General features: G+C 39.5%; 1 protein-coding gene and 1 pseudogene across 1 annotated transcript in view; one reads left to right on the top strand and one right to left on the bottom strand.

Moving 5' to 3' along the window:
- The window catches only part of LOC137396352 (inositol hexakisphosphate and diphosphoinositol-pentakisphosphate kinase 2-like), a 132,968-nt gene that overhangs the window by 7,369 nt on the left and 98,070 nt on the right, over nucleotides 1-27,529 (top strand). Inside the window, exon 2 of the mRNA XM_068082586.1 lies at nucleotides 17,144-17,313. Within this exon, the coding sequence (XP_067938687.1) occupies nucleotides 17,161-17,313 (153 nt within the window). The 5' untranslated portion in view covers nucleotides 17,144-17,160. The remainder of the gene's footprint in view (nucleotides 1-17,143; nucleotides 17,314-27,529) is intronic.
- On the bottom strand, nucleotides 15,144-16,857 carry LOC137397397 (uncharacterized; annotated as a pseudogene).

The raw sequence follows: 27,529 nt of genomic DNA, 5'->3' as shown, positions 1-27,529 counted from the left end.
GTTCCACATGGCTAGGGCTGCTAGGGAACCACATGTTCTCTCTCAGAGTCTCTGGCATCAGTCCTACCGGGTCCACGGCTACCTTTTACTAAAAGCACCCGGCACAGAGTCTATGCCTGCTGCTAGCCGTCCAGGTACCATCTGGCAGACCTCACAGCTCTTGCGCAGTCTTACTGTTCCTGTCATCCCTAGCCAGTAGCAGGTCAGTCGCAGTAGGCTGATCGTCCTACCCACCCCAGAGTGGGCCAAGGTGTGATTTTGCCACAAGGTTGGCTCTCTGATGGCTGGTGGACAGACTAAGCACCAGCATAGCTGGCCATGGGGGAAGCTCTGGGCCTTCAATCTCCCGTCAGATCATAGCCAGAGGATCGGACAAATTTTATGCAACTGTCGGAGTTCTTGACCTCCTAACTCCAGCTGCTCCCGGGTCAGCTCTCCGGCTCGTTCAACTGCATAGTACATAGTGGCCACAGGTTCCCGGTCAGTGACTTGCATTTGACCCAGTTTGCTTTCGACATTTCCTCGAGCCTTTACCCGTGCCGTACCACAACAGTTCAGGGTGGTCTCAGTCAATCTTGGGCCGGCTCCCCTAGCTGCCATGGCAGTGAATGAACCCATATGTCTGACTGTTTTGTGCACTGTCTTGGCGACCTGTGGCACAATAAACGGGCTACACTTAAGTCATTCCAACGACCCCTAGTTTTCCATGGCAAGCTTTTTATAAGTTGGTCCTGTGTCTCTCAGCTTGTTAAGTTCACATTGCCGACAGTCTTCACAGGTCTGCTGGCTGAGCTCATTGGCACTCCCGTGACAGAGACTAGATCAGTGCTCCAGCGTATATTGGAACTTGACCAGGATCTCCAGTCATCTGGCCACCTGGTAGGAGGGCTCTTTCTATCACTTTAAATACTGCCAAGAGGTGTGGTTTGTATGCAGAAGGAACTGTGTGCAGTACAGGTAGGGCTGGAAGTGTTTCTTCGCCTTTACCATAACAAGTGGCCTTCCCCGGGTCACGCAGTATTTCTTCTCAGCAGGTATCAGTGTTTTGCTGAAGAAAGCTATTAATTACCCTCTCAGTCCCCTCTTGGAGAGCACCTCAACCATTCCGCAGCTGCTGGCATCCGTATCCAGGACATACGGCCAGTTCGGATCCGGGTAGCCTAGTACAGGAGCTAAAATGAAATGTTCTTTCAGCTCGTTGAAGGCCCTATGCCTTGCCCACATCCATTCTTCCCTTTTGCCCATTAGGCAATGTAGAGGCCACGCTTTGTTGGCGAAGGTGGGAACATACTGTCAGTAGTGCCCTACCGTACCCAGGAAGCCTTGCAACTCCTGGAGTCTCTTGGGGGTCTACCATTGACAGACTGCCTGCGCCTCTGGGTTGGTAGCCACTCCTTCCAAGCTTACCGCATGGCTTAGATACCAGACTTGTGGCTGGAGAAGCTCACACTTAGAGAGTTTTAACTTCAAGCCAGCTCCTTTCAGCTGTTGGAGTACTTTCTCCAATTGTTACAAGTGGGTGTCGTAGTCGGAGGCGATAACTATGATGTCATGCAGGTAAAGAAATAGTGTCTTCCAATGCAAGCCATGCAGTACTCACTCCATCAACCTCTGGAAGGGGGCTGACACTGAGATAAGACTAAAGGGCAAAACCTTCCACTTTCAGAGTCCTAAACTAGCCGTGAATGTCGACTTCTCCTGTGCATTGACATCCAAGAGTATTTGCCAGTAGCCACTGACCAGGTCCAGTGTGCTAAAATACTTGGGGCTGGATCTGAGTAAGGGGGTAAGCATAGCCGAGCTGGCTATTACGCAATTGCTCAGCTTATAAGGCATGCCACTACTTCGTGACCTTTCAGATGGAACGCTCAGTGTTAGTGCCTGGCTGCCACTACAACATGAAGTTTACTATTTATCTAATCAGTGAATAATAAAATTTTTGTATTATTTTCATCGGTTAAAAGGTAATCTACAAGTATCGAATAACTGCTTTGGGGATGGAAAAATGTAATGGTAACTCACTTAGAGAGTCTAAATATTTAGTCTAGATATAAGTCTTCAAGTTAGAGATGTTTTTTGTTGTTTTAAGAGATATGGCTGCAATGATATTTCTAGATTAAAATTGGTAGAGTTAGGTCGCTGTTAAAATGCTTAGGCGAAAAGTACGCGCCCAGACTTCTCTAAGAATAGTGTCATTAGTTGTGCGTGGTGTTTATCAGTGATAAGCATATGGTCTCATCGGCATCGAGTACCTATATGTTTACACCCCATTTAACGAAAAAATGAAACAATTTCTAACCATCATGGCTTTAAAATTATTTGAAACGTTTATAAAAATATATCAGAAAATATATTTGAAGTTTTATTATATCAATAATTGGCAAACACAAAATAAAATTGTAAAGAATTTGCCTCTGATACATCGGTGAAGATGTTTGAGGGTGCGCGCTGATTGTCATTTACTCCACCAATGTTCAAAAACAAACCCTAGTTCTATTGCGTAATGTCTAGATTTTAAATACCAACAACCCGAACTCAAGACATGCAGTTATGACTTTGGTGCATCGACATGTTGCATGAAAGTTCATTGACCTTGCGAATTACTCCCAAGACAAAACTTGTGGGGTAACCTACCAGCTCAATAATTAAACTGTTTCAGCAAAGTTCACAATGTTCTATTTTTAATAAAGACAGATTTTGCCAAAAAACAATCAGTCACAAAATATAAAGTGTAAGATACTATTTAAGTAGTTTAGACAAAATTAATCAAATAAAAATCATTAAGGCAAGAGAAAAAGTTAACCGATTAATTAAAATCCAAGACTTGAATACATAAGTTTTAAAATAAGTCTATAACTCCCAAAAATTGTAGAACTCAGCAACTGCCTTACATTATATTGTAAAATAGCTCAACTTGCCTTGCTCTGTGTAGATCCAGTGACTGAATGCCGAACTTAGAAAAATGCTGCAGTATTTATTCTGTTTTTACTATTTATAGGAGACAAAAATAAGTCAGCGTATCATTGGCTAAAAGAAGTGTGACGTGCAAAAGATTACAACATGTTGTGAAAGATCCTGTGGAAAAATTATGAATATTAAAATCTCAAAAATAGTTACTTTTGTGGCTGTGTCTGATATTAAATTGTCATTTCTGGCTGGTCATTTCTTGCTTTGGTTTGGTCTTGATTCGGACGTTTAGGGGGTAGTCCCTGGGCACCGTCACAAGTGTGTATTTCGCTGGCTATCCTTTATTTACTGGATTTGGTCTCTCTTAACCCTGGGTCTGGTAGCTCAGGTGTTTGAAGGGACGGGTCTTGTTACCGCATATGAGATAGTGGAATTGCAGGTTATGGTAGTGTTGGCTCTCACGAAGTTGCAGCGTGTGTAATTTTCTAGCCATGGGAATGATCTTTTAGGTGTCGGATAATTAGGTTTTCATAAGTCAAGACTTCTCCGGTTGGTGATTGATTGCAGCTTGTTGTTTCAGGGGTGTAGTGCTTTCTTCTTCAAAGGCCTATGTTCAAACAGCATTTCGACGAGATTGGCAGTAAAAGCTCTTTTTTTCAAAAGCATGTTTATACCTTCCTTTTTTAGAAGATGTCGACCCCGACATCGCGGTCTCCAAGGGCCTGGTTGTTGTGGGTGCCTTTTGCCTGCCCATCTCGTCCTCAGTGATGAATTCCACATCTGACCCACTGCCCTCGCTTTCCGTGGCCCTAGCCCAAGTCTCTCTCTTAAAGCCTTGACTCGCTGCGCATTTTGGGTGGCGCGGCTCCTTCTCCTTCAGGTGCCGCGCCTCCCAACCAGGACTTTTCCTTCTGAGCTGATCCTGCCTTGCCACAAGTCTTGGTCTTTGTTCCAGCTGGCCAATATCCCTCTCTATATTTTCTATTCTAGCACTGGCCTTCAAAAGGCGAGCTCCCAAAACTGTGTTCGCTGCCAAGAGCTCCCTCCGAATGTCCCGGACATCTCTCTGTAAGCCATGGAGTTCTCTGACAAGTTCTTTCAGGTTTCTAGCCATACCTGTGAATAGACCAAGTGTGTGATTAGACATCGGGCAGCCTCGCCTTTCACAATGTTATCCAGAGAATTTTTTGGCAATGGGGCAGAGGCGAAAGAGGTCAGTGAGCGTGTCAAATAGGAGGGCTGTCTGTGCGATCTACCACCTGAAATATCCTCGGTCTCCCCTTGTCCGATTCTCCATCATGCCCAAAATATGGCTCACTACTATGTTCCAGGTAGTGAACCATCTGCTCTAACAATCTCTGTGGGTGCGGCAGCTCTTTGTGTTGTGGTCGGTAGTGTTTCTTTCTGGGGTTAGGAGTATTTATTTCTGTCCTTATCAGTTTTAGCCATGAACACATTAGATTGTTCTCCTTTATTGGCTTGCTGGCCTCTCCAAGCCTTGCTTCCTTGGATTTGCTGAAGTCCCCCACATCTGGGCTCCAGCGAGCTGCCTCAACCTGGCTTCGTAAGGCCACTGTCTCTTGGTGTTTGATGTCCAGTTCCTTCTCTAGCTGAGAAATTCTCCAGTTCTTTGCCGCAATTTCTCTATGAAACATTTTTACCTCTTCTTTCATCCCATCAAAGGCAACCTTCCTCTTCACTCGCCTTCGGCGGCGTTCTACAGTAGTATTATTTGGAAGCTTGGCCTCCGCCACTCGCTCTCCCAGCCTTTCAAACACATTAGACATCCTACAACAAAGTCTATTTTAGAACAAAAACAATAACAACGGCCGCTTTCTCACAGCCTGATACACATTTTCCTTCAACTGCCTTTTCATGACCCAGGACCTATTTTTTTTTTGAAGTAACACAACAATTGTCGTTTTTTCACAACACACTGCAAAATTATATGACAAGATAGGCTAGCCGCTTTTTCACAGCCAAAGCCACAGGTAAACATGTAAATCCGAGGGTCAGTCACAACTAGCTACATCTTTATTACTTTGGGCCGCGGCTGCGCAAGTTGTATCTCTTCTGGGCGCTATCTTCCTCATCCTCCTCATCCCTTTCCACACTTGTCTCATCATCCAGGGGTGCATCATTCATGTTACCTTCTTCCTCTGTTGAGGCTCCAATGGCCTTATCACTTGGTCGAGCCACCCCTGTTTCCCCATCCCTTCTCTCATGTACGGGTATGTCCTCCAGAGGCGACTCCCAATCATGCTCAGGCACTGAGCGCGGTGTCACTCTTTTCAAATGGTTCAAATGAACCCAGGTGCTCTTCCCACGGCCGGGTGGTACAGGTCCAACCAGACCATTGACTCCAAGTACAACGTTTAATTGAAAGGGCCCTTTAAACTTTGGCTGAAGCTTTGGAGACAAGCCGACTTGCGGGTCTGGACGCAGAAGATACACCTGTTCTCCAACTTCTAAGTTAGATGGATTAGTGAGCCTGTCATGGTACTTCTTTTGCTTCAAAGTAGCTTGCCAGTTGAAATCACGTGCAACATCATAGGCTGTCCTGAGCCTCTTTTGAATATCTGCTGCAAATTCGTGCTCACTCTCAAATGTCTTGGTGTTCTCTGGTACAAGGAGGTGTGTAGGCAATCTTGCTTGTCTTCCATGTTGAAGCTCAAAAGGTGTGTAGCCTGTAGAGGAGTGGACACTGGTGCGGTATGCCAATAGCACCAAATCAAGATATGAGCACCAATCGGATTGGTTGGTCCTCACGTACTGGCGCAGCATCTCCGCCATGGTTCTGTTCCATCGTTCGACTAGTCCTTGGGATTGTGGTCTGTATGCACATGAGAGCTGTTGCTTCATTCCCAAGATGCGTGAGACTTCGGCAAACAGGTGGGATGTGAACTGTCGACCCCTGTCTGATTGTACCGTAAGAGGGACTCCATGCCTTGTCACGACCAAGCTGACAAAGGCTCTTGCTACTACAGTTGCTGTTGCACTTCTTAATGCCACACATTCAGGCCATTTAGTAAACTTATCCATAATGCACAGTATCCATTGGTTTCCGCGAGCAGACTTTGGCAAAGGTCCCATCAGGTCCATGCATACAATCTGCCATGGTGCTGTTGCATGGGCTAGCTGCATTTCTCCTGATATTGGGTGAGTCGGCATCTTCCTGGTGGCACATCCCTGGCAAGAAGCGACCCAATTTTCCACATCCGCTCTCATTTTCTCCCAGTAGAATCTCTGGTTTATTTTCTCATAGGTGCGGGTAACTCCCATATGTGACCCCCAGGTGCAATCGTGCATCTCCTCCAATATCCTCCCTTTCAGGTGGTCAGGTACAATATAGCGTGCCCCAATTGAGCTCACATCAGGGCTGATTGCCAGAACTCCATCTTGCAATATTGTGTAACTCTCTGCCAGCCTCTTAGTTGCAGCATCAATCATTTCGGAGTCACCTTGTAGGTAGCTCATTATTTTTGCGAGCCGAGGGTCTTTTTTCTGTTCCTTCAGAAAGTAGCCCGGGCCTGTCCCAAGCCCAAGCTCATAGGTTGCATTGACCGGAGTTGAAACTTGCGAATCGTGTATCAGCGTTGACGAGGGTGCTGAATACATGCGGCTTAAAAAGTCGGCGGGCCCTTGTTTGCTTCCTTCTCTATAAAAGATTTTGACTGTGAACTCCGCTATCTGTTGAATCCATCGCATCATTCGCGGGCTGTCACATTGTTTGATTCCCCAACTCAGGCTTTTCTGGTCACTGTATACCAACACCTCATGTCCGTAGATGTAGTGTTTCCAATGCTTTAAGCTGAGTATCACTGCATACAGTTCCTTTTCTACCACTTCATATCTAGTCTCGGCACCAGTAAACCTTCGGCTGAAGTAAGCTATTGGGCAATCTTTGCCTTCAACCATTTGACTTAGGATGGCTCCACATCCCTGGTTACTTGCATCACACGAAATGATGAATGGACGATCAAACTTTGGATATATCAGCAGCGGGCTGTTTGTGACCATCTTCTTCAGAGTCTCGAACGCGTTTTGGCATTCCAGAGTCCAGTTGAACTTGTTTTCCTTTTTTGTCAAGTTGTTCAAAGGTCTGGCAATGGTCGAAAAGCCAGGGCAGAATCGTCGATAGTAGTTAACAAATCCGAGGAAGGATCGAGTGGCCGTCACAGTTGTAGGTGGTTGGAATTCAGCAAGTTTCTTGACATTCGCTGGATCAGGGACCACTCCCTCGGTTGTGATAAGGTAACCCAGGAAGGGCAACTCTCGCCTGGCGAAGGTACACTTCTTCATCTTCAACCTCAGATTATGATAGTCCAGCCTTCTAAAGACTTCTTCCAAGTGTAACAAGTGCTCATTCCAGGTCTTGGAAGCAACCAAGATGTCATCCATATAGATCATACTGCTATGGAATAACAAACCACTCAGGACGTATTGCATTAGCCTGCTGAAGGTTGCCGGAGCATTCTTAAGTCCAAAACACGTACTTGAATTCAAACAGTCCGCGTGATGTTATAAACGCTGTGTACTTTTGTGATTCTTTCTCCATGGGTACTTGCATAAACCCAGCAAACAGGTCCAATGTGGTGAGGTATTTAGCTCCTGAGAGAAATTCCATGCTCTCATCAACTCTGGGCAGGGGGTAGCTATCTGAGACCGTGACTGCATTCAATTTTCGAAAATCCACACACGGTCTGATGCTGCCATCCGGTTTCTTGACGATCACAAGTGGTGATGCGTATGGGGAGTTAGATGGTGTTATGATCTTGGCTTGCAGCAGCTCATCTAGCTTCTCGTCTAAAGGTGCTCGCAGGCTATTAGGTACACGGTAAGCCTTCATCTTGATTGGGCGTTTGTCTGTCAGTTGAATAGCATGTTCCACAGCATCAGTTCCAGGTAGTTCTGACTCACTTTTGGCAAACAGATGACTATATCTTTTTAGCAGCACCATCAGCTCATCCTGCTCTTCATAAGTCAACTCACTGTCGCTGAAAGTTAAGCCTCTTAGCTGCTCATTATTGCCGTGTGTGTTGTAGTCACTGTCCTCTTTCATGTGAACTTTTCTTGCTGCCTCTACTGTTCCTAGCTTCTGGTCTTTGTAGATGGTGACTGGGTGGCAGGCAGGGTTGATAATTCTCACGGGCATCGACTTTCCAGCTTCTATTAGGGTTCTAGGGCTCATGAACATGTGATACTTTTCTTCATCTTGCTCAAAAACTATTGGCTGCCCGGGTTTGATTGGTATGCTGGTCTTCCCAAACACTATCGCCATTGTCCTCGGAGGAATGACAGTTTTTGTCGTTGCAGTAAATTGCAAAGGCGGGGTTTTGGAGTGTTCTAAGGGTACATAATGTCTCCCGACTTTAATTTTTCTCGCAGCTGGGTCTAGCATAATCGGTCCCCACTTTGTGATGCTATCAAAACCAAGTATGCCATCTTGACAACAGCCAGGGAAGATTCTGAATAATTGCCGGATTTCCAAGCCTCCAATCTTCAATTGTAGCTCAGCCTCCCCAATCAGCCTCAAGTGCTCTCCTGTGACTGAGACAGCTGGTAAGCACGTTAACGGCTGGTAGGCAACACCCAGACTCTTGATCATTTGTTCGCTGATAAGAGATATAGCTGATCCCGAGTCAAAGAGAAACCTGCCCACCTTTCCATTGACAGCTGCGAGGATGATGATGCATGGGTCAACTCCGTGTACCTTACGAATATGTTTGACTTTGGCTGTTCTTAAACTTCTGTCCACTACTTTTTGGATAGGCTCTTCAGCAACGTCTTCCAAGGATGCAAGACTCCTGCGCTCTGCATCCACTGACTCTATTTGTGGTGACTTTCGCCTTGGGTTAGCCCATCTATTTCTTACTGTAGATTTGATCATCATCACCTTAGTCTTCAGTTGGTTCAGCTGTTTGCTGAACAGTTTGTAAAAAAGGTATAGAGTTGTAATGGCACAGATAATAAAAACCCATGCATGGAATGGGTTACGGAGCACGAGTAGCAACGATGTCATTCCTCTAGAGGTTATTCCTGCAGCAAGGTTGTCGGCCGCCATGTCTGCATCAGAAAACTCTTGATCTGACGGTACACCAAGCAGGGCCAGTGCTTCAGCTTGTGCTCCTGCTGTATGTAGAAAGGCATTAAGCTCGTCTGATGGCTGTAGCTCTTGCCAAGAGTACATTGAGACCGGGCGAAAGATCATTGGCTTCATCAAGTCATCATGGTATGATGTCCACTGTGGGTTAAACATATGAAGGGTTGGAATCTCTCCGATACTTGATAGTAGCCCATTTTCTCGGGTGTAGATGTGAACTTCTCCTTTAATTCTTACAGGAACCGATGATGCTAAAGAACAATCAGCTGGAGTACCAAAGTGGGATACGACTAGTGTTGATGGATGCATGTAGCCTTTTGCTGTGTGGTTGCGATACTCGAACTGGATTGGTATTTCGACAGTGCAATCTTTGGGTTGTGCCAACAATTGATAAGCATCCTTGAGGATTGGGAAACAACCCCAAACTTCTATCATGCTGTCTCCTGACCGACTGTACAGTAATGAGTTGTTTAGTATTGCTCTAACTGCCTCTGTAGGTCTGGTGACTGCCACTGTTCTCAGCAATGCTGCATTGGTCTGCAGGCTCTCACATGTTGTTTTCAGCAAGTGCCGGTAGCTATACTGTTGCTCCTCTCTTAGTCTGTAGTACAGTGCCTGTAGCTCAGCTGCTAACTCGTCTGAGGTGACAACTCCCACATCTGTTTGTCTTCTTGCTCTTGAAATGTCTCCACGGTTAGGACCATTCTCCGAGTATCGGATGATGAATGGAATGGACTGATCTGATATATGGAACTTCTTTCCACAGTCATTTTCAGTATGGTTCTTCGTGTAGGTCAGCGCTAACTGCCCATCATCAGAAATCCAACTCTTTTGTAAAGTTCGCCCACTCAATGTCTTGTAGAAGATGTACTTGCACTTGGCCTCCATGTTAGCCTCCCAGACTAAGGCAGTTTGTCCAACCTGGCATTCATTGGCAAAGTAGTTGGGGCAGGTGGTCACATCAGTTCCTGTACACTGGAAACCATTTGAATCATGCTGCTTGTAAATCTTCACTGGAATTGCGAAGTAATTGGTAGCGGTGTACTCATGCCACTTGCAGCATTCAGGAAGACCCCATGATGGTGTCTTGTATATGAGCCGATTGGTGGTAATCAATGCTCCACTGGTCTGCTTCTCTAGAGTTCCCGCTTTAGACCTCCTGGTGCTAACTATATCTCGACACTCGTCCGCTGTGACCATCAGCTCTTTTGTCGAGCGCTTCTCCAAGTGCTCATCTCCAAAGAAATAGGTCAGCAGTTTAATTGTTTGTACCATTCCTCTGCAGTGCCATCCTGCAACCTCATACTTTATTATGTTTTGTCTGTACAAGTCGAAAGTGGCCTTACTGGGCTGTCCCTCAAAATTGTCAGCAGCCTTGTCACAATTCATCACGGCAGGAAGTGTAAATAACTGCCCTGGTGAGGTGGTTGGGCAAATCATTGGTTGTAAGGCTGAAACCCTTATGGCCGGGAGTGCGAAAGATGTTGCCAGTATCTGTGCCGGCAGATCTGATGTCAGACGGCATGTAGCTGGGGTGACCAGACAGCAGGCAATAGTCAGCGTGGTCAGGTAGAGAAACCCATTTGATGAGGACAGGGGGCTCCCGCCACCTCGAGTGGGTGAGGTAGCTGGTGCTTCCTGTGTCTCCACTTGCTGCACTCTCGGATTCTTATTTTGGTTGCCTCTATTGAATTGATGTTGTGGGCGCTGCCGCTGTTGACAACTACTAGCCATGTGGCCATAAACCTTGCACCTGAAGCATAATGGTTCCCCATTTGAGTTAAATGCTGGGAAGCGTCGCTTTTGCTTTTGCTTGTCATTTCTAGGCTGATGATTCGGCTGCCATCTCGGTCTAGCATAAGGTGGCGCTTGATTATTGTATTGTCGAATCGGCTGACGCTGGGGTAAATGATGTCGTGGGTTAGGCCAATCACTTTCTCTGAATCGTCTGTCTTGTCTTTGTTGCTGCGAGTAGGGGTTCTCCATCTTTAGACTGTTTACTTGGGTGGTCAACTCATCAATCTTCGTCATAAGAGCTTCAGTAGCAGGGTTGGTCATGACAGCCTTGACCGAAGTTGTCCCTTCTCGCTGCATAAACTCCCTCTGTGCTTGGCCTTTTACGGCAAGCCTAAGAGCTTCTTTGGCTGACTCTGGGTCTTTGGGAATTATCAGCTCCTGCAGGTATCTCGGCAGTCCTCCAATGAATTTCATCATAAGCTGATCATCTGCCAAAGGGCGTCGCTCATCTGGGCAGATTTCTGCTCCTAATCTCTGCAGATCATCAAAATACTGAACAACACTTTCTCCTGGCATCAGCATGCGCAGGTGAAAGGCTCCTGTCCCATATTTCTTGCCCTCCGTCAGTGGCTGAAAGTATTCATTCAGGGCTTTCGTCAAATCTTCGTAATTTTCTTTGAGATCTCCATTCGCTGCCACTGTTTCCTTGTAGATCTTTAGAGCATGACCTTTCAAGCTGTTGGTTAACCACAAAGCAGCCTTCTTGTCATCAAAGCCAAACCGGTCGCAAGCCATTTTGTAGTCACTCAAGAAGCTCCGAAAGCTGCCATCACGTGTAGGGTCGCCATGGTATTTTGGAAAGCTACCGTCAAAGTGGATAGCCATGTCTGCCATCTCTGCTGATCTCCGGTTTTCCAGGTCACGTCGCAAGCTAACAACTTCCTCAGCCAATCGGCGGCGATCCCTCTCCAAAGCTCGGCGGTCCCTGTCTGAGGTTTCCGCGTCCTCACTTCCGCTCATACAAATGAAAACAATCAAAGCAGTGAGCACTGTTCTAACCGATTCTACTAAAAACCGCTAATTTCACAGTTTTATAATAGTAGAAGGCCTTTACCTAAAGCTGTTAGGTTTCAAGGTGAAGTTGTGTGTGGTGGGGTGTGGTTGTAGTCTTTGTCTTCACTATGCAATGACTGCAACATAATGCATAAGATCAGCAAGTATCACATCTCTATGCTCTCTCCAGGCTTACGGATCTACACAATAGCCACTTTCTCATAGCTATAATAAAAATCTCAACCGAGATTGATTCAGTCACCGCCTGGGACAGTCCAGGGTTTCCTCTTTTTTTTCACGCTCTCTGCACACACTTTCCTAGCAGTGTGCAGGGCACTCATAATGTAGGCTAGACTTTGTAGTAGCTTCTCTGTAACATTTTTCTTTTATACTCAAATTTAGACTCTCTCAACTGGACTGCGCATTTAGTGCTTAAGAAATCTCTCAAAATTTTCTCAAAATAACTCGGAGCGTATTTAGCTCAATACTCAGTGATAGCATTTTTGTTTACTCTTATAAGCACTATAAACTCTCTCAAACTCATTGCATGCATAATCGCGGATTTCTCTAATTTAAAATCACTCTTATAGACATAATTTGTAAGACTGTTTTTACCAGAAAAACAGGGATCCTTCTTAAAAATTAGTCTGTCTCAAAACTCTGCTCACTACATCTCAAGTCTATAGTTGCTGGCTGTATATTTGTACGCTTTTCCACATACTTAAATATACAGCGCTTGCTTGCAGTTCTTTTACAAACTGGCTGCAAGCGAGTCCTACAATTTGGAGTTATCAATAAAAAGTTTAGGAATGTTTTCCCAAAATAGAAAAGAAAGCTTACTCAAGCGCATAATAATTACAGTGTAGATAGCCAATTGACTGGTCTCGTTGAAAAATATGATTAATGACAAAATTATTAATGTGGGTGGTAAAATGTTCTCTAAGTGGTATTACCATGACCAGCTATCAAAATAATTAGTTATTAATGTGCAATATGTGTCCATGCATCAAAGCAAACTGCATGCTCGGTTATGACACCAAATCTGTAAAGAATTTGCCTCTGATACATCGGTGAAGATGTTTGAGGGTGCGCGCTGATTGTCATTTACTCCACCAATGTTCAAAAACAAACCCTAGTTCTATTGCGTAATGTCTAGATTTTAAATACCAACAACCCGAACTCAAGACATGCAGTTATGACTTTGGTGCATCGACATGTTGCATGAAAGTTCATTGACCTTGCGAATTACTCCCAAGACAAAACTTGTGGGGTAACCTACCAGCTCAATAATTAAACTGTTTCAGCAAAGTTCACAATGTTCTATTTTTAATAAAGACAGATTTTGCCAAAAAACAATCAGTCACAAAATATAAAGTGTAAGATACTATTTAAGTAGTTTAGACAAAATTAATCAAATAAAAATCATTAAGGCAAGAGAAAAAGTTAACCGATTAATTAAAATCCAAGACTTGAATACATAAGTTTTAAAATAAGTCTATAACTCCCAAAAATTGTAGAACTCAGCAACTGCCTTACATTATATTGTAAAATAGCTCAACTTGCCTTGCTCTGTGTAGATCCAGTGACTGAATGCCGAACTTAGAAAAATGCTGCAGTATTTATTCTGTTTTTACTATTTATAGGAGACAAAAATAAGTCAGCGTATCATTGGCTAAAAGAAGTGTGACGTGCAAAAGATTACAACATGTTGTGAAAGATCCTGTGGAAAAATTATGAATATTAAAATCTCAAAAATAGTTACTTTTGTGGCTGTGTCTGATATTAAATTGTCATTTCTGGCTGGTCATTTCTTGCTTTGGTTTGGTCTTGATTCGGACGTTTAGGGGGTAGTCCCTGGGCACCGTCACAAGTGTGTATTTCGCTGGCTATCCTTTATTTACTGGATTTGGTCTCTCTTAACCCTTGGTCTGGTAGCTCAGGTGTTTGAAGGGACGGGTCTTGTTACCGCATATGAGATAGTGGAATTGCAGGTTATGGTAGTGTTGGCTCTCACGAAGTTGCAGCGTGTGTAATTTTCTAGCCATGGGAATGATCTTTTAGGTGTCGGATAATTAGGTTTTCATAAGTCAAGACTTCTCCGGTTGGTGATTGATTGCAGCTTGTTGTTTCAGGGGTGTAGTGCTTTCTTCTTCAAAGGCCTATGTTCAAACAGCATTTCGACGAGATTGGCAGTAAAAGCTCTTTTTTTCAAAAGCATGTTTATAAAATGTATGTCAATAGCCGATGTCATGATGAGAGGGACAAACTGGAAAGACGACTAGTGACATCATTAATTGAGACGTCTTTCTCTTCTGAGCGTTTCAATCGCGATTAAGTTTTGCCGATTTTAATCTTGAGACATTCTAACAGTCAGATCATACGTCACATCATCGACGTAGATTTACTTTCTTATAATGCAAGATTAAAACCTTTAGAATATTTTTATCTTTTAAGGCTTCTAATCTTTATTGAAAGTCATGCATGCTATTGATGCAATAGAATGCTTGCATTATTTTCAAATATTTCTTAACCACCAACATTGTCAGCAGGTAAAAAGAATGCAAAGAAAAAAGAAGAGTAACCTTTCCATGAAACTTTGTATGTATGGTTGGAACAGGAAACTTAATTGCCCCAGTCATTCAAGCTTTGCTTCTGTCTTTTGTAACCAATCTTTCGCAACACTTTAACACTAATCTTTAAAAAAGTTTGATAGATCCTAAAACACTAAATGAACAATGCATTGTGTGTCCATCATTGTTTTGCTGAATGTGGAAGCATCACTTTTGCAGTTAGTGAATGTTTGACAGTGAAACAAAGTTCTGTTTCGGAGGTATACCAATTCTCATATGCCTGTAATATGAATTAATCACATCAGTATTAGCAAATGCTTTCAAGCTGTGCTGTCTATTGTAGAATGAAAGATATGGCAGTTGTAAAAATGCTTACACTGGCAATTAGAAGTTTAGCAAATCTAAATATGTGCAAAAATTGGGCCACCACTTCAGTTTTGCTACGCAAACATTGTTGGTGCTGCCTTTGAAGCTTTTATCAGCTGACACCAAAATGCAGTGATGACTGTGAAATTCTGTTAATGGCAACCAGTTATGCCGAACAGTTGATAAATTACAAAAGTAAGGTTAGAGGTTTTCTGGTTTCAAGGCAGTCGGTGTCTTTTTTGATCTGCTTCTGTCACCTTGGAAGGACGATTCACATGAATCATCTTTTCACAATTATGTGAACCCATGAAACTTAGCTTCGAGCACTATCTAAGAGAGTCAGCCGATAAGTAGTGGGAATTTTGTCAGAGCATCTTATTACAGCAATATAGAGCTTTACATTTTTCTCACTTTTCAGCATAGTCTCCTTTTTCTATTCACTTGTTCCACCCTCCTACAAGGTTATCAATTCCTACAGAATAATGTTCTGGTGATTGGATTCTACACCATTCACGCACTGCTTTAATAACGACTGCATCAGTAGTAAAGTGTTTGCCTCTCAACTGGTTATTTAATGGCTCGAAAAGGTGAAAATCTTAGCTTAGTGCCAGATCTGGACTATAATGAGGATGTACTAACTCCTCCCAGCCCAGTTCCTCAATTTTGGCCATTTTATGGGCAGCGGTATGCCGATGAGAATTGTCATGGTGGAACATGGCACTTTTTGCCTGGAGGCCTCTTCTCTTGTTCCTTATGTCATACTTGACCACAGCCAGTAGCCCACAGTAATTTTGAGAGTTAATAGTATCATATTCGCTTTTGAATTTTAATGTTAAGGAACCCTTTTTTTCTCAGAATACCTTGAGCTCGACTTTTTTGTCACCCTCTGGGACTTGAACCTCTTCTTTACAGGGGAGACAGTGCGCTTCTACTCCGTTTATTGTTCTTTTCGATTCCAGTTTGTAGTAATACACTCGAGTTTCATCTGTAGTTACAATCCTAAATAGGAAAGCATCTCCCTTCAGTCTGAGTTTTCTTATGTACTCTCTGGCAGCCATAACACGCTGCACTCTGATCATCACTTAGCATCATGGGTACCAAGCGTGCTCTGAGTTTGTTAAAGGCTAGCTTCTCATGGTCAATATTGTGGACAGTTCTATGTGAAATGTCCATGGTTTCAGCAACTTCATCTATCATGAGTCTTCTATCTGATTAAATCAGCTTTTCCATCTCAGCTACTGTGTCTGGAGTTGAAACATCTGCTGGTCTACCACTTTTGACTCATCAGTAATGCCTTCTCACCCATTCTTGAATTCATCAAGCCACCTACAGCAGCTTGTTTTTGACATACAGCTTTCCCCATACTGTTCTTTTATTCTACTATGTATGACACTTGGTTTTACACTTTTAGCTATCAAAAAACTTATGACAGCTCTTTGCTCTATGAATCAGCATGTTTTCAGATTGGTGGTCATTTTGAATTGTTAAAATGTTGAATTTTTGGTTATGTGATGACAACCCCCATTCATAAAGGTCTAGAGAATATTAAATCGCTAGATCAAATAGAACGGATGTTATGACAAAATTCCGACTACTTTCTGACTGACTTTCATATTTAACGTAACAAACCTACTTTGTCAAATATGCTGTTCAAATAAATCAATTTGTTGCTCAACCTCAATTTTTTTGTTTTTTAGTACATAACTACCTAAGAATCACAAAGTATTCTCAATTTTATCTTAAAAATGACAATCTTAATAGTAACACACGTGTCTTAGAGTGAGCAAGCTTTCTTTTACTGGAACAGCTGGTCTGAATTTTGGATCATAATCAAAATACTTGTTTGATCACTTTTTGAATTGCAGTGATTGAATTTGAAATTATTTTTTAAAACTCTCTTATAGATTTTCTTAGGTCAAATTTTGAACACGTTCTTTCTTATAATTTATAATATAATTTGTTATATTTTGTTAATTAATAACACGTTATTTGCACTCAATAGTTAACCCAAATTTTTGCCAATATTCTTTTCATGTTTCAAGTTTCAGCTAAAATCAAGTGACCCTGTGCTCTGTCAGACCTCCAAGTTAACCTTGTGACTCGGTTACCACGATTAGACATTTCGGCATGTATTTGCTTCTGAGTGTTATAACCTCAATCAAGTTTTGCCGATTTCAATCTTGAAACATCCTTGCAGTCAGATCACCTCAAACATCAAAAACAATCACATATGTTAAGAAAGTACGGATAGTTTCTGATAAAACCTACTAAACTTTTGTGTAAGCTCAACTTTAACGCAACTTAACTAACGATATACCCGCATTTTAGTCATTTTAAGTAAACTTACATGTGATTATGATGAGCAATATCAAAATGACATCTCTCATCTTGTACCAATAATTTGCAGAATCCAGGGCACTTGTCATGTCGTGCCAAAGCTTTAGCGCTACAGATGAATGGGAAGGTTCTCCAGACGTTCCTGGGAGCTACCTGGATGACCCAGATTTCTCCGCGACCCGAGCTGGCTTTACCATTGGCCCTCCCCACCGGGACTCTTCTTCTCCTACCCCTGACGACGTTAGTAACCAACCATGGCTTAGTGTACTACAATTATGTCTTGTGCTCCCTACTTGATTGTATGGTCTCTAATTTTTTGTCATTAACTCAAACATTGACGTACAAAGCTAATTCGTTCTGGTATTTGCTCTGTAAGTTGGAACAAATATTTTTATATTTCAGTATACAACATTTTGTTTAATTTGTTTCAGAGCTCATAAAACCATCATAAATCATTCTAAGAAACAGCATATGACATACAAAATAAATTCTATAAAACTGTAAGAATGCCTATCCCGGAGTTGAAAAAAAATCATTCATGATTCTTTCGAACCAATCGGAAACTTGGACGTTTTTTCAATTTATATCCGTTCTTTTTGATTTTTTTTTGATAATTTTGAACTTGTTGCTCGTTTTACCAATCCAATTATCTAAGAAAATAAACAGGAAAAAAAAGTAGAAAAGTAATAATCTGAGAGAGGTTCTTTCTATTATTTTATTTTAGAAATACATGATAAGAAATGTAGATTCAGTAGCGTATACCTTTGATAGAAAAGTGAGCTATAGAAATATGTATGTAGTGTAACTTACTCCAACTTACACCAGATATACTTTAAATTAATTTTATCATTAGATTTTTTATTATTGTTACATTTTGTTTTTCGTTTATAACAGTTTTATATATATTATATATTTATGTATTTTCATGATACATACTTTACAGTTTTTATTTTTCATTGCAAGCTACAAATTTTTTTATAATTCCCGACATAATATGTTTGATATTAATTGTGTACAAAGACAAATGATTTTCTCGAATTTGAGTTCACACGCCTGAGTTCACAAGCTTGAATGTTGGGGTTTGACTTTACAGTGAGGCGCGTTTGCGAAAAGATGACAGTGGAGAAGTTATCTGCTAGCTCAACAAACCACTAATAGTTAGTTCATCAAACCTTATTTTTTTGGGAAGATGGTCCATGAATTGTAGCCTAAAAATGACCATATAATACTGGTTAAAATGCGGGTGCCATCGCTGACTTTCTGTCTGTTGAGCATCACAGGTGTTTAGGTTCATTGTATCAGCCATGATTGGGATCTCTTTTCTGTCATTCTTTTAACATTTCGAAGTGCAAAAATGCTGATCACCTTTTTTTATTATTTAAAAAGAGGTTTTATTATTGCTTAATCACACTATAAAAAATAACATTTTAATTAAGTCATGGGCTTGATGTTGTATGGTTGCTACTGGTTTGTGACGAGAATTATGTTTAAAGTACCATTAACAGTAATAGTAAAAATTCAACTAGTGGAAGGTTGATATATGATATCATATTCATCATTTTACTTTCACACTCACGTATTTGAGATTGTTAAAACGTTTGTAATCCTGCATTATTTGGAGTTGTCAACTCAATGCAAGTTGAACCGAGAAGATAACTCCATCAATTTCTGTATTTGACGATTTATTATGCAAAATGTTGGGTTTTGCATTGCCCCAATCCTTAGTTTTTTTGTGTGACGTCATTCTATCGTTGTCTTCCATCTTTATGGACAACTTTTATTGTTAAAAACACGAAGCTTCTGCAATTAATTATTGCAAACAATGCTTTTGTTTGCAAATTTTTTATTTTGGTATCAAAACACCGAAAAATACTATTATTCAAGAGAATGTTGATCGTTTTCTACAATGATGGCGGCTTTTTCGGGGACGAGCGCATATGCAAATAGGGTGATGACGTCACAAAAACGATGGATAGCATTTTTTTCTACTTGGTTATAATATTTCATTATGTTGTCTCTAATTGTGGCCTGTTTTGCGTTATCAAATTGTTGGTGCTGTTCAACTAGTAGGTTATGGGTGGGTGTGTTTTATTTTATCAATTGTTAAAACTATCACATAAAACAAAAAGTAAATATAGTTACAACTTTGATTGTATCTTTTATTTGATTAAAATATCTCATGGAAATAACTTGAACATTTTATACTACTATCTATAAAATTATGAGTTATTTGATATTTCAATTTGAAGAACTTTAGAAAAGATTGGGCCACTCTTGGTATTGATGAGTCATTTCATCACAGTTTGCTTAGACTAATGTGAATACTCATTTACACAGACTTTATAAAAAATCATTTTGCTTGAACGCTTAGTAAACAATCTTGCAGATTCTCCGGATGCGATGCACATAATCGATCTGAACTGAAATGATTTACAACTAGAAAATAACATGAAATTTAAACATGTTTTCTTGTCTGGTCTTGTATATATCTAGATTTGTGTGGATATGCATACATGCTTACTGCAATATATGCGTATAGGGTCGCATTCATAGAGCAGTTGATGTACATACCCACAATAGTGTTTTAAACCATTTTAGCTATACGTATTTAGTGATCATCATTGAGGGAAGATTCTGGTCCTAAATTCTGGTGCTAGTCTAGCTCTCAAGCCGTTGCGTGCAGCCAGACGTGTCACGCTAGAAACACAAATATCTTGAGTTATTTTGCAATGTCATGTGCTAGGTCTAAGCAAATGAGCCTTTGAAACTTTTCGGCACTATGCTTCTTGCGGCTTCTTTAAAATTCATGTCAGCGCATATGTATACATTACAAAGTGTAGAAGATATTGTTGATGATTATCATAACAGAGTAACTATTTATTGATCTAGTTGCTAGTGACTGGAGACATTTGCTTTGAGGGACATGTGCGGGAGGTTGGTATACACTAGTTGGATTCTCTTCCAGTTTTAGATGATTTTTGATAGTTTCAATATTGTTTAGACTGAGAGATGATCCTGGAGAGCTGAGTCTAAGAAGTCTTATTATTAATGAGTATGTGTATTGTGTAACCCTCCTCTGCCAAGTAGCATAAATGTGCTATAAACGCTTTGTGTGAATCTCATGTGTATGACCTATGATAAGGAACTGGTATTTCTGTGACAGATGTGGTCATTGAAGGATAAAAACCATTCCATTGTATTTATTAGCACGCCATCATCTTACCATTAGAGTAATACCATGTTAAAAGAAGATAACTCCAAATTTTTAATTTGTTTTGGGCCCTAACGATTGTGTAAAGTATGTAGACCTAGTAACCGATAAATATTTTTCACTCTCACTCAAGATGGCAATATACATGCGCCCTTCTTGCGTCCACTTCACCTAAAGGGTTATGGGAAATATTTAATTTGACCACTGGCATAACGGAAATGGTAATTATAAAGTTTCTGTAGTTGTGTGCTCTTATTTTTTGGATTGTATTTTGAGTACCCCTCAGAAAGCATTAATAGGGCGCTTGAAATGCCCCTCTTAACTCATGACATTGTACAATGAGACATTCTCTGTTGTTCCTATTTGCTAGCAAGATAGCTGCATGTTTAATCCATGCTGTTTAATTCATTTAACCCTTTGCGTTCCAAGACCGGCCTTTGTCGGTTTACGAGCAATGTCTCAGCGTACCAAAATCGACAAACCCGACATTTTTGCCGTTTTCGATAGACCTTTTTTAAAACGTTTTATTTATTTTAAAAACAACGTTAAAAATTAAAATTAAAAATTTGAGCAATTTCAGTAAGTTTTTTACTACTGTTTTGACGCTATAAATAATAAATTTTATGCGCATGTGCAAGAAGAACACGTTGTAAAGATTTGATCTTTCTTAATGGAAAGCTGATCAACATGGACGGACGTGATTATTTGAGCTCGGCTAAAAAAATTTGTTTAGAGGATAATATCGACTGGTTCGAAAGTGAAGAAGAGGATTTCAGGTCAGAAGAATGTGGGGAAGACGATGAAAGTGAAAAAGAAGATTGACAGAGTGAATTGGATCGCGAAAGTGGGATTGAAAGGGCCGGCGTTGAAACAAGGAATAATGACGGATATCAAAGAGGAGCTGATTTAAAACTAAAATAATTACATTTTGATGACAGCTTGGCAGGAGATAAGTTCGAATACTTGAACAGGTAAGTATTTTTTATTATTTGAAGCTTTTTATAACATTGGCCATGATAAATGTAATATTTAACGAAACAAATAAATATGCCTTTCAATAACATTGCGATGCTTCAGAGCCTGTTGATGATAAATATATATGACGAGTTATTGGTTTAGTTTTGCATATAGGTATTCTCAAAAAGCCTACTCTGTTGTCTTACTGGTCCACAATCCTTCATCATCTACGCGGATTTTTAATAAAATTGAAAGTGAAAGAAAAATAGAAGCAAGTTTACCTTTTACTGACAATTTTGAAGACCCTGCTGGCAATAAATTGTTCAAGTTGAAAAATGTTTCTGCCATGATATGCGACTAATTATATTCTGTTTTGCTGCCTGATAAATTTATATCTATAGATGAAAGCTTGCTGGCATGGAAAGGACGGCTCAACTTCAGACAGTGTATTCCATCTAACAGATTTGGATCAAAGTTATTTGCTCTCCGATGCTGTCTCTGGCTATGTGCACAAGTTGTCTGTATACATGGGTGATGAGCAAGTAAAGCTGAAGGTACCGGCAGCAGATTCTCTTGTGGAATATCTCTATGCGAGTCATATTTTGATCCCTACCATGCAAAATAAATTTATTTACAAATTGTATTTATTTAGTTTCTGCAAATGCTTCCTTGCTTTGTATTGCTAGCTTTTGTACATACGTTCGCTGAAATGTCATTATCCATTGTATTTGTTGTGTATTGATATGTTGTATTTGTTGCCCATTGCCCTTATCACCCACCTAATCAAAATAGTTCAGTTCTCATATTGTTTTGCCATCTAGCAGAATGATTTCTCCATCATTTGCTGTATCTGCTCATAATAAATGTTGCTTCCTGTCTTTTGCTGCTTCACAAAATGTGTGAATACAGGCTCACCACTCAATTCTTCTTTTGCACAACCAGTTAATCCTTGCTGCAGCACACATGGATCTTAGCTGCAGCACACCTGAATCCGTGCAATGATTTTATATGCAAAATTGTTACTTGAAACTATAATTTCAAGAAATGCACATAAATCTGCCAGTAAAAAGTCATATCTGTGAATATATTAATCTCAAGTTGCAGTCTCGGCAAGCTGCTTGAAGGAAAATGTCTCAGCTTTCAGATGCATATTCATTTGCAGTCTTATGCCAATTTGCATGAGAGTTATAGCAGAGTTTGAGAAGCCATGTCGGGTAACAGTTGCACTGCTTATTGCCATGGCGATATGAGCATTTTGAAGGTCTGCTCCCGCAATGCACAGAAGCACCTAACTCAACTTTTGATGCGCTTGGATAACCCAATTTTTTGCAAACTCTTGTAAACATATGAGACTGTGCAGATGTTTATCATAAACCGGTTTTGGCAGAGATATTGCTTTTAAAAATATATTTGTAATCGGTATTTCATGATAGAGAGGTGACAACTTTGTTAAATCAGAGTTTTGACTAAAGTGTGCACAGCCGATTTGCAGGGAATAAATGGCTGTCTGTTGAAAAATTTCTAAGCTTTCAAATGCATATTTATTTATAGCTCCATGCTAATTTGCATGCGAGTTATAGCCAATTTTAGTCGGCCATGTCAAGCCTTGATTTTCGCAGGTCGTTAGGGTCGTTAGGGTGAAAATTTGGAAAGGCGCTCCTGCATTGTAACGAGCTCATATCTACACTTTCAATGCTTTTTGACGTCCAGTTTTTTTTGCAAATTGTTGTGAAGATATGAATCTATGCAAGAATTATTTAGACAACACTGTCAATTGCCTTTATCAATTAGAAAAATACACTTAAAAATGACGTACAAAAATAAAAAATTCATCGCTTCAACAAATTGAGACTTTTGTTGGTAAATATTTGCAAGCTATCTACATAGAAGAAGCATCAGCTTGTAGAGAAATTTCTCAGCTTTCCTATGCATGTCAATTTATGTAACTGCCACAATTTTGATGTAAGTTACTGCAGTTTCTATGCGGTCATGTCGAAAGCTCAAATCGCGCCAGTTATTGGCTGGTACGCTAGTGGTTTTTCCATCGTAACCTCGCGGTCGCTAAAGGGTTAATTAATTTAACTCACAATCTAATTAGAATGTTTTAGCGCAATCATGCTGGCTTTTTTCTTATCCTACATGCTAACTACTTTGTAAGGTTGTTAATGAATTATTGAAGTTTTTGAGATTGATATTTACAACCAAATTAAATTTTAAACTCTCACATATTATTTATATATGTATATTTCACTTATATTTGGTTGTTGTGCTAAAAATAATATATTCTCTACATTAGCATTTTGTAACTCATATGAAATAATAAAAACCTAGTTTGGTATACCGATAAAATGTGTTCACCCATTCAAGTAAAATCACAAATACTATTTTGTAATGCGTATCTATTTGAACATTAGTGTTTGCATATATTTTTACATCACAATTTTTACTGAACAGTAAAACATTTTTTTTGCACAAAGTATCAGTGAATTATAATAATGTAAAACATAACAATAGTAAGCAAAAATAGCAGTTACCACAGATATTTAATAAGATCTATGAATATGTTCTTTGTATATATAGCTGTTTTTGTTTGTATATAGCAGGGTTGGAAAAACACGGTTTTTATGAAAAAACCAAGCTTTTTGGTTTAAACCGGTTTTTATGGTTTTTATAATTTTACCAAGGTTTTTGCAATTTTAAGTCTAATTAACATCACTTATGATAATAGCTGTATGAGTGAGTATTGAACATACATATGTGGGTGGGATCATCTGTTAAAGATGGTACTGTGGGAAAAAAGAGAGAAAACATGGAAATTTCAGAATGAGTCTTTAATCAAACATGATCGATGAAATACAGAGCAGAAATCTTATCACATAAAGTGAATATTTTACATACAGCTCTATGTATAAGTAGGAATTTTAATCCAAGTGATTAGCCGTGTGGTAGTGTAGAGCAGAGCATAATACAGATGCATTGCTAGTGTTTTTCAGTGGCAGATGACTCGACTTCTATCACCTGAATACTAGCATTACTGTCTAAATTGGTGTTTTCAGCTTGACATTTTGCTACGCGAGCTTAAGGCCTGCGTGACCTCGCGTTATGACAGCACACCTATTACATTTTGCCTTAAAACCTTTGCCTTTGCAGTTCGAGTGAAAAACTGCCAAACAGGATCGTGTTTGCGCGGCATGTTGGAAGTTTGAGGCACAACTTTAATTTTTCAAAACACAAAAAACTTGATAAACTGAATTCTAACAATCCAACTACTTTGGCTTGTGCCCAATAAATGAAATATTAGTTTGCAAACTTAAAGCTTTTGCCCAAATGGATTTTATTGTTTTAATTTCTAATTATAAGTAATCCTTTCTCACTGGCCAGATTTGAGAAAGTATTCATTCATTATTAGAGACGATGATTGGATAAGTATATTTTACATGGTTTTTGTCTTTCATCAGTAAAGAGATCATCATATCACTTGATAAAACGTCATATCCTTTGAAAATGAAATTCACAAATTCATTGTTGTGTTAGGATTTCATGTAGTTTCAACTTGAGCTCTGCCATCAATTTACTACTGTGTACAGAACTCCACTTTTTCAGATTTTGCATTGATTTGAGGGTACTTGTTTGGGATCTGCAAGAACACATTAGTTGTATGGTGTCATTTTGAAATCTAATTGGTGCTGTGGTACTTGCATGTGGTCTGCTACAAAACATTGCTCCTATGGGGGTTGTTTAACAGATCTGCAACTTAGCGCTAGTTCTATGGTACAGAGGACCCTCGCCATACAATTTCGATTCATTCCAGTGTTGGCATCGTAAGGCGAAAATGTCATAGAGAGGGTTATAGAAACCTACAGTAATTATCTAATTCAAACGACCCTTGGTAAAAATCTTCAAAATTGTATATATGTACTTGTTGTACATATTAACAATTAGTAACAAAATAATGTGTTAACTTTAGTAACTATAGTTACCTACAGTAACTTTAATATATTTAGTGGTTATGATCTGCAATAAAATGTAACATTAGTATATTAAGTGCAGTACGTACTGTAAGGAGTTCTTTTGAAACAGGACTAGCACTTACCATAACTTTGTTGTTGAATTTAACTTAAATGATATCAGCTTACTAAATTGGCTACAATGTTATCACATATGTGTTTCCGGCTTCGTTTTCACTATAACTAATAGTGTATAACTATAAATAACTATAACTAATAGTGTATAACTATAAATAACTATAACTAATAGTGTATAACTATAAATAACTATAACTAATAGTGTATGACTATAACTAATAGTGTATGACTATAACTAATAGTGTATAACTATAAATAACTATAACTAATAGTGTATAACTATAACTAATAGTGTATAACTATAACTAATAGTGTATAACTATAACTAATAGTGTATGACTATAACTAATAGTGTATGACTATAAATAACTATAACTAATAGTGTATGACTATAACTGATAGTGTATGACTATAACTAATAGTGTATAACTACAAATAACTATAACTAATAGTGTATAACTATAACTAATAGTGTATGACTATAACTAATTGTGTATGACTATTACTATTAGTGTATGACTATAACTAATGCCATATATAACGATAACTATAGCCAGTTAGAATGGTAAAGTTACCATTCTAACTGTTAAACTTCATATCATGAGAAAATTCAAATAAATTAAGAAAAAAACCAGAAAAAAAGAACAATGAGTACATGGAAGTGTTGATGTATAAAAAAGATTACTGTTGCAGCAGAAGGTCATTGTATTCAAAGTTTTGATGGATGATACTGGTCCTTCTCACTACTGACACGAATGTAAACATGAGATATCAGACTTTTGTTGTCTGATACTTTGTCTGACCAAACGGAGAGAGAATGTAGAGGTCGTTCCTACTCCTGATAGTTCATTTGATTACCCGAAACTGGAAATATAAGTGTAACGGCACATTTGAAATTGAAACGACACCTTTGAAAATTACAAATTAATAAAGTAGGTAATGGGTAATGATGACACAGATTTCTAAAAAGTAACATTGGTAAAATATAGTATTAGTTGATAATAAAAAGTGCATATTTGTAGTGTGCAATCGCAATAAGGGTATACCTACATACTCTGTGTATGTAAAAGTGTCAGAAATGATAAGAACGGCTTAGCCTAGTGGTTAGGCGCTCTTATACAAAAGGACAGACAAACACTGAGATTTATATATGTGGGTCTTTTCATAGAACTCGCCCACAGAGTGTGACATAGAGCTCAAAATCTCAAATCACCCCTACACTAGATTTAGCATTACTTTTACGAAGCCAGCTATTCAAATTTTGTAAACCAAACAGTCATTTGCTGGTTTGTTTTTTAAATTCCGCTGTATACATAGGTGTTTCTACAATAGGTCAGGGACAGGTTGCAGATGTAACAAGGGACACCATATCATACCTTTTTATCAAGCAAAAAGACACACCTCTCACCTGTCTCACACAATCTCTCATCTGCTTTAATACTTGGGTAATAAGGTTACAATGCCATAAGAACAGTTAGCTATGGAGTGCAAATAATATACTTTACATAAAACAGTTGCCTGTCTTATCATACATACAGGTTGCCGATGTAACAGAGACACAAGGGGACACCGTTTCCGGTTACACTGGTAATATTGCCAAATGATAACACTATATGTCATTAATTTGAAATAATGTCACTTTCAGCATACAATAGCAGTGAACATACATGTTTATATCTTTTGATTCCAGTTATTTAGGTTAGTTATCCTTAATGCAGGTTGCCGATGTAACAGGGACACCAGGTGATGCGGTGGCCCTGTTACATTGGTACCATCGGCAGAGTGAATTCAACTTCTCAGATGACAAGAAAACGATTTTTCAAAAAAACTAATGCTTTCTTTGAATACATTATCTTACATTTCAGACCCCAATGCTTTCATGTCACACTTTTTGCAACAAAAACTATCGGGGGGGGGGGGGGGGGGGGGGGGACACCACATAATAATGGTTTTTATATCAATAAGTGTTGGTGGTCGCTGGAAGACATACTTTGTGTCAATTGATGTTTGGATTGGTGCTATCCAAGCAAACACTGATCCATTGTGATACTGTTTTTACTTTTTGCTAATTTAAACGCGAAACATTTGATTTGTTTAATCACAATTTGTAGGCGAGTTCTATGAAAAAACCCATATATATATATATATATATATATATATATATAATGTCTGTAGCATGAGTATATATATATATATATATAGA

Source organism: Watersipora subatra, chromosome 5, assembly GCF_963576615.1.
Source record: "Watersipora subatra chromosome 5, tzWatSuba1.1, whole genome shotgun sequence".
NCBI classification, from domain to species: domain Eukaryota; kingdom Metazoa; phylum Bryozoa; class Gymnolaemata; order Cheilostomatida; family Watersiporidae; genus Watersipora; species Watersipora subatra.
This window is presented reverse-complemented; position numbering and strand designations above follow the sequence as displayed.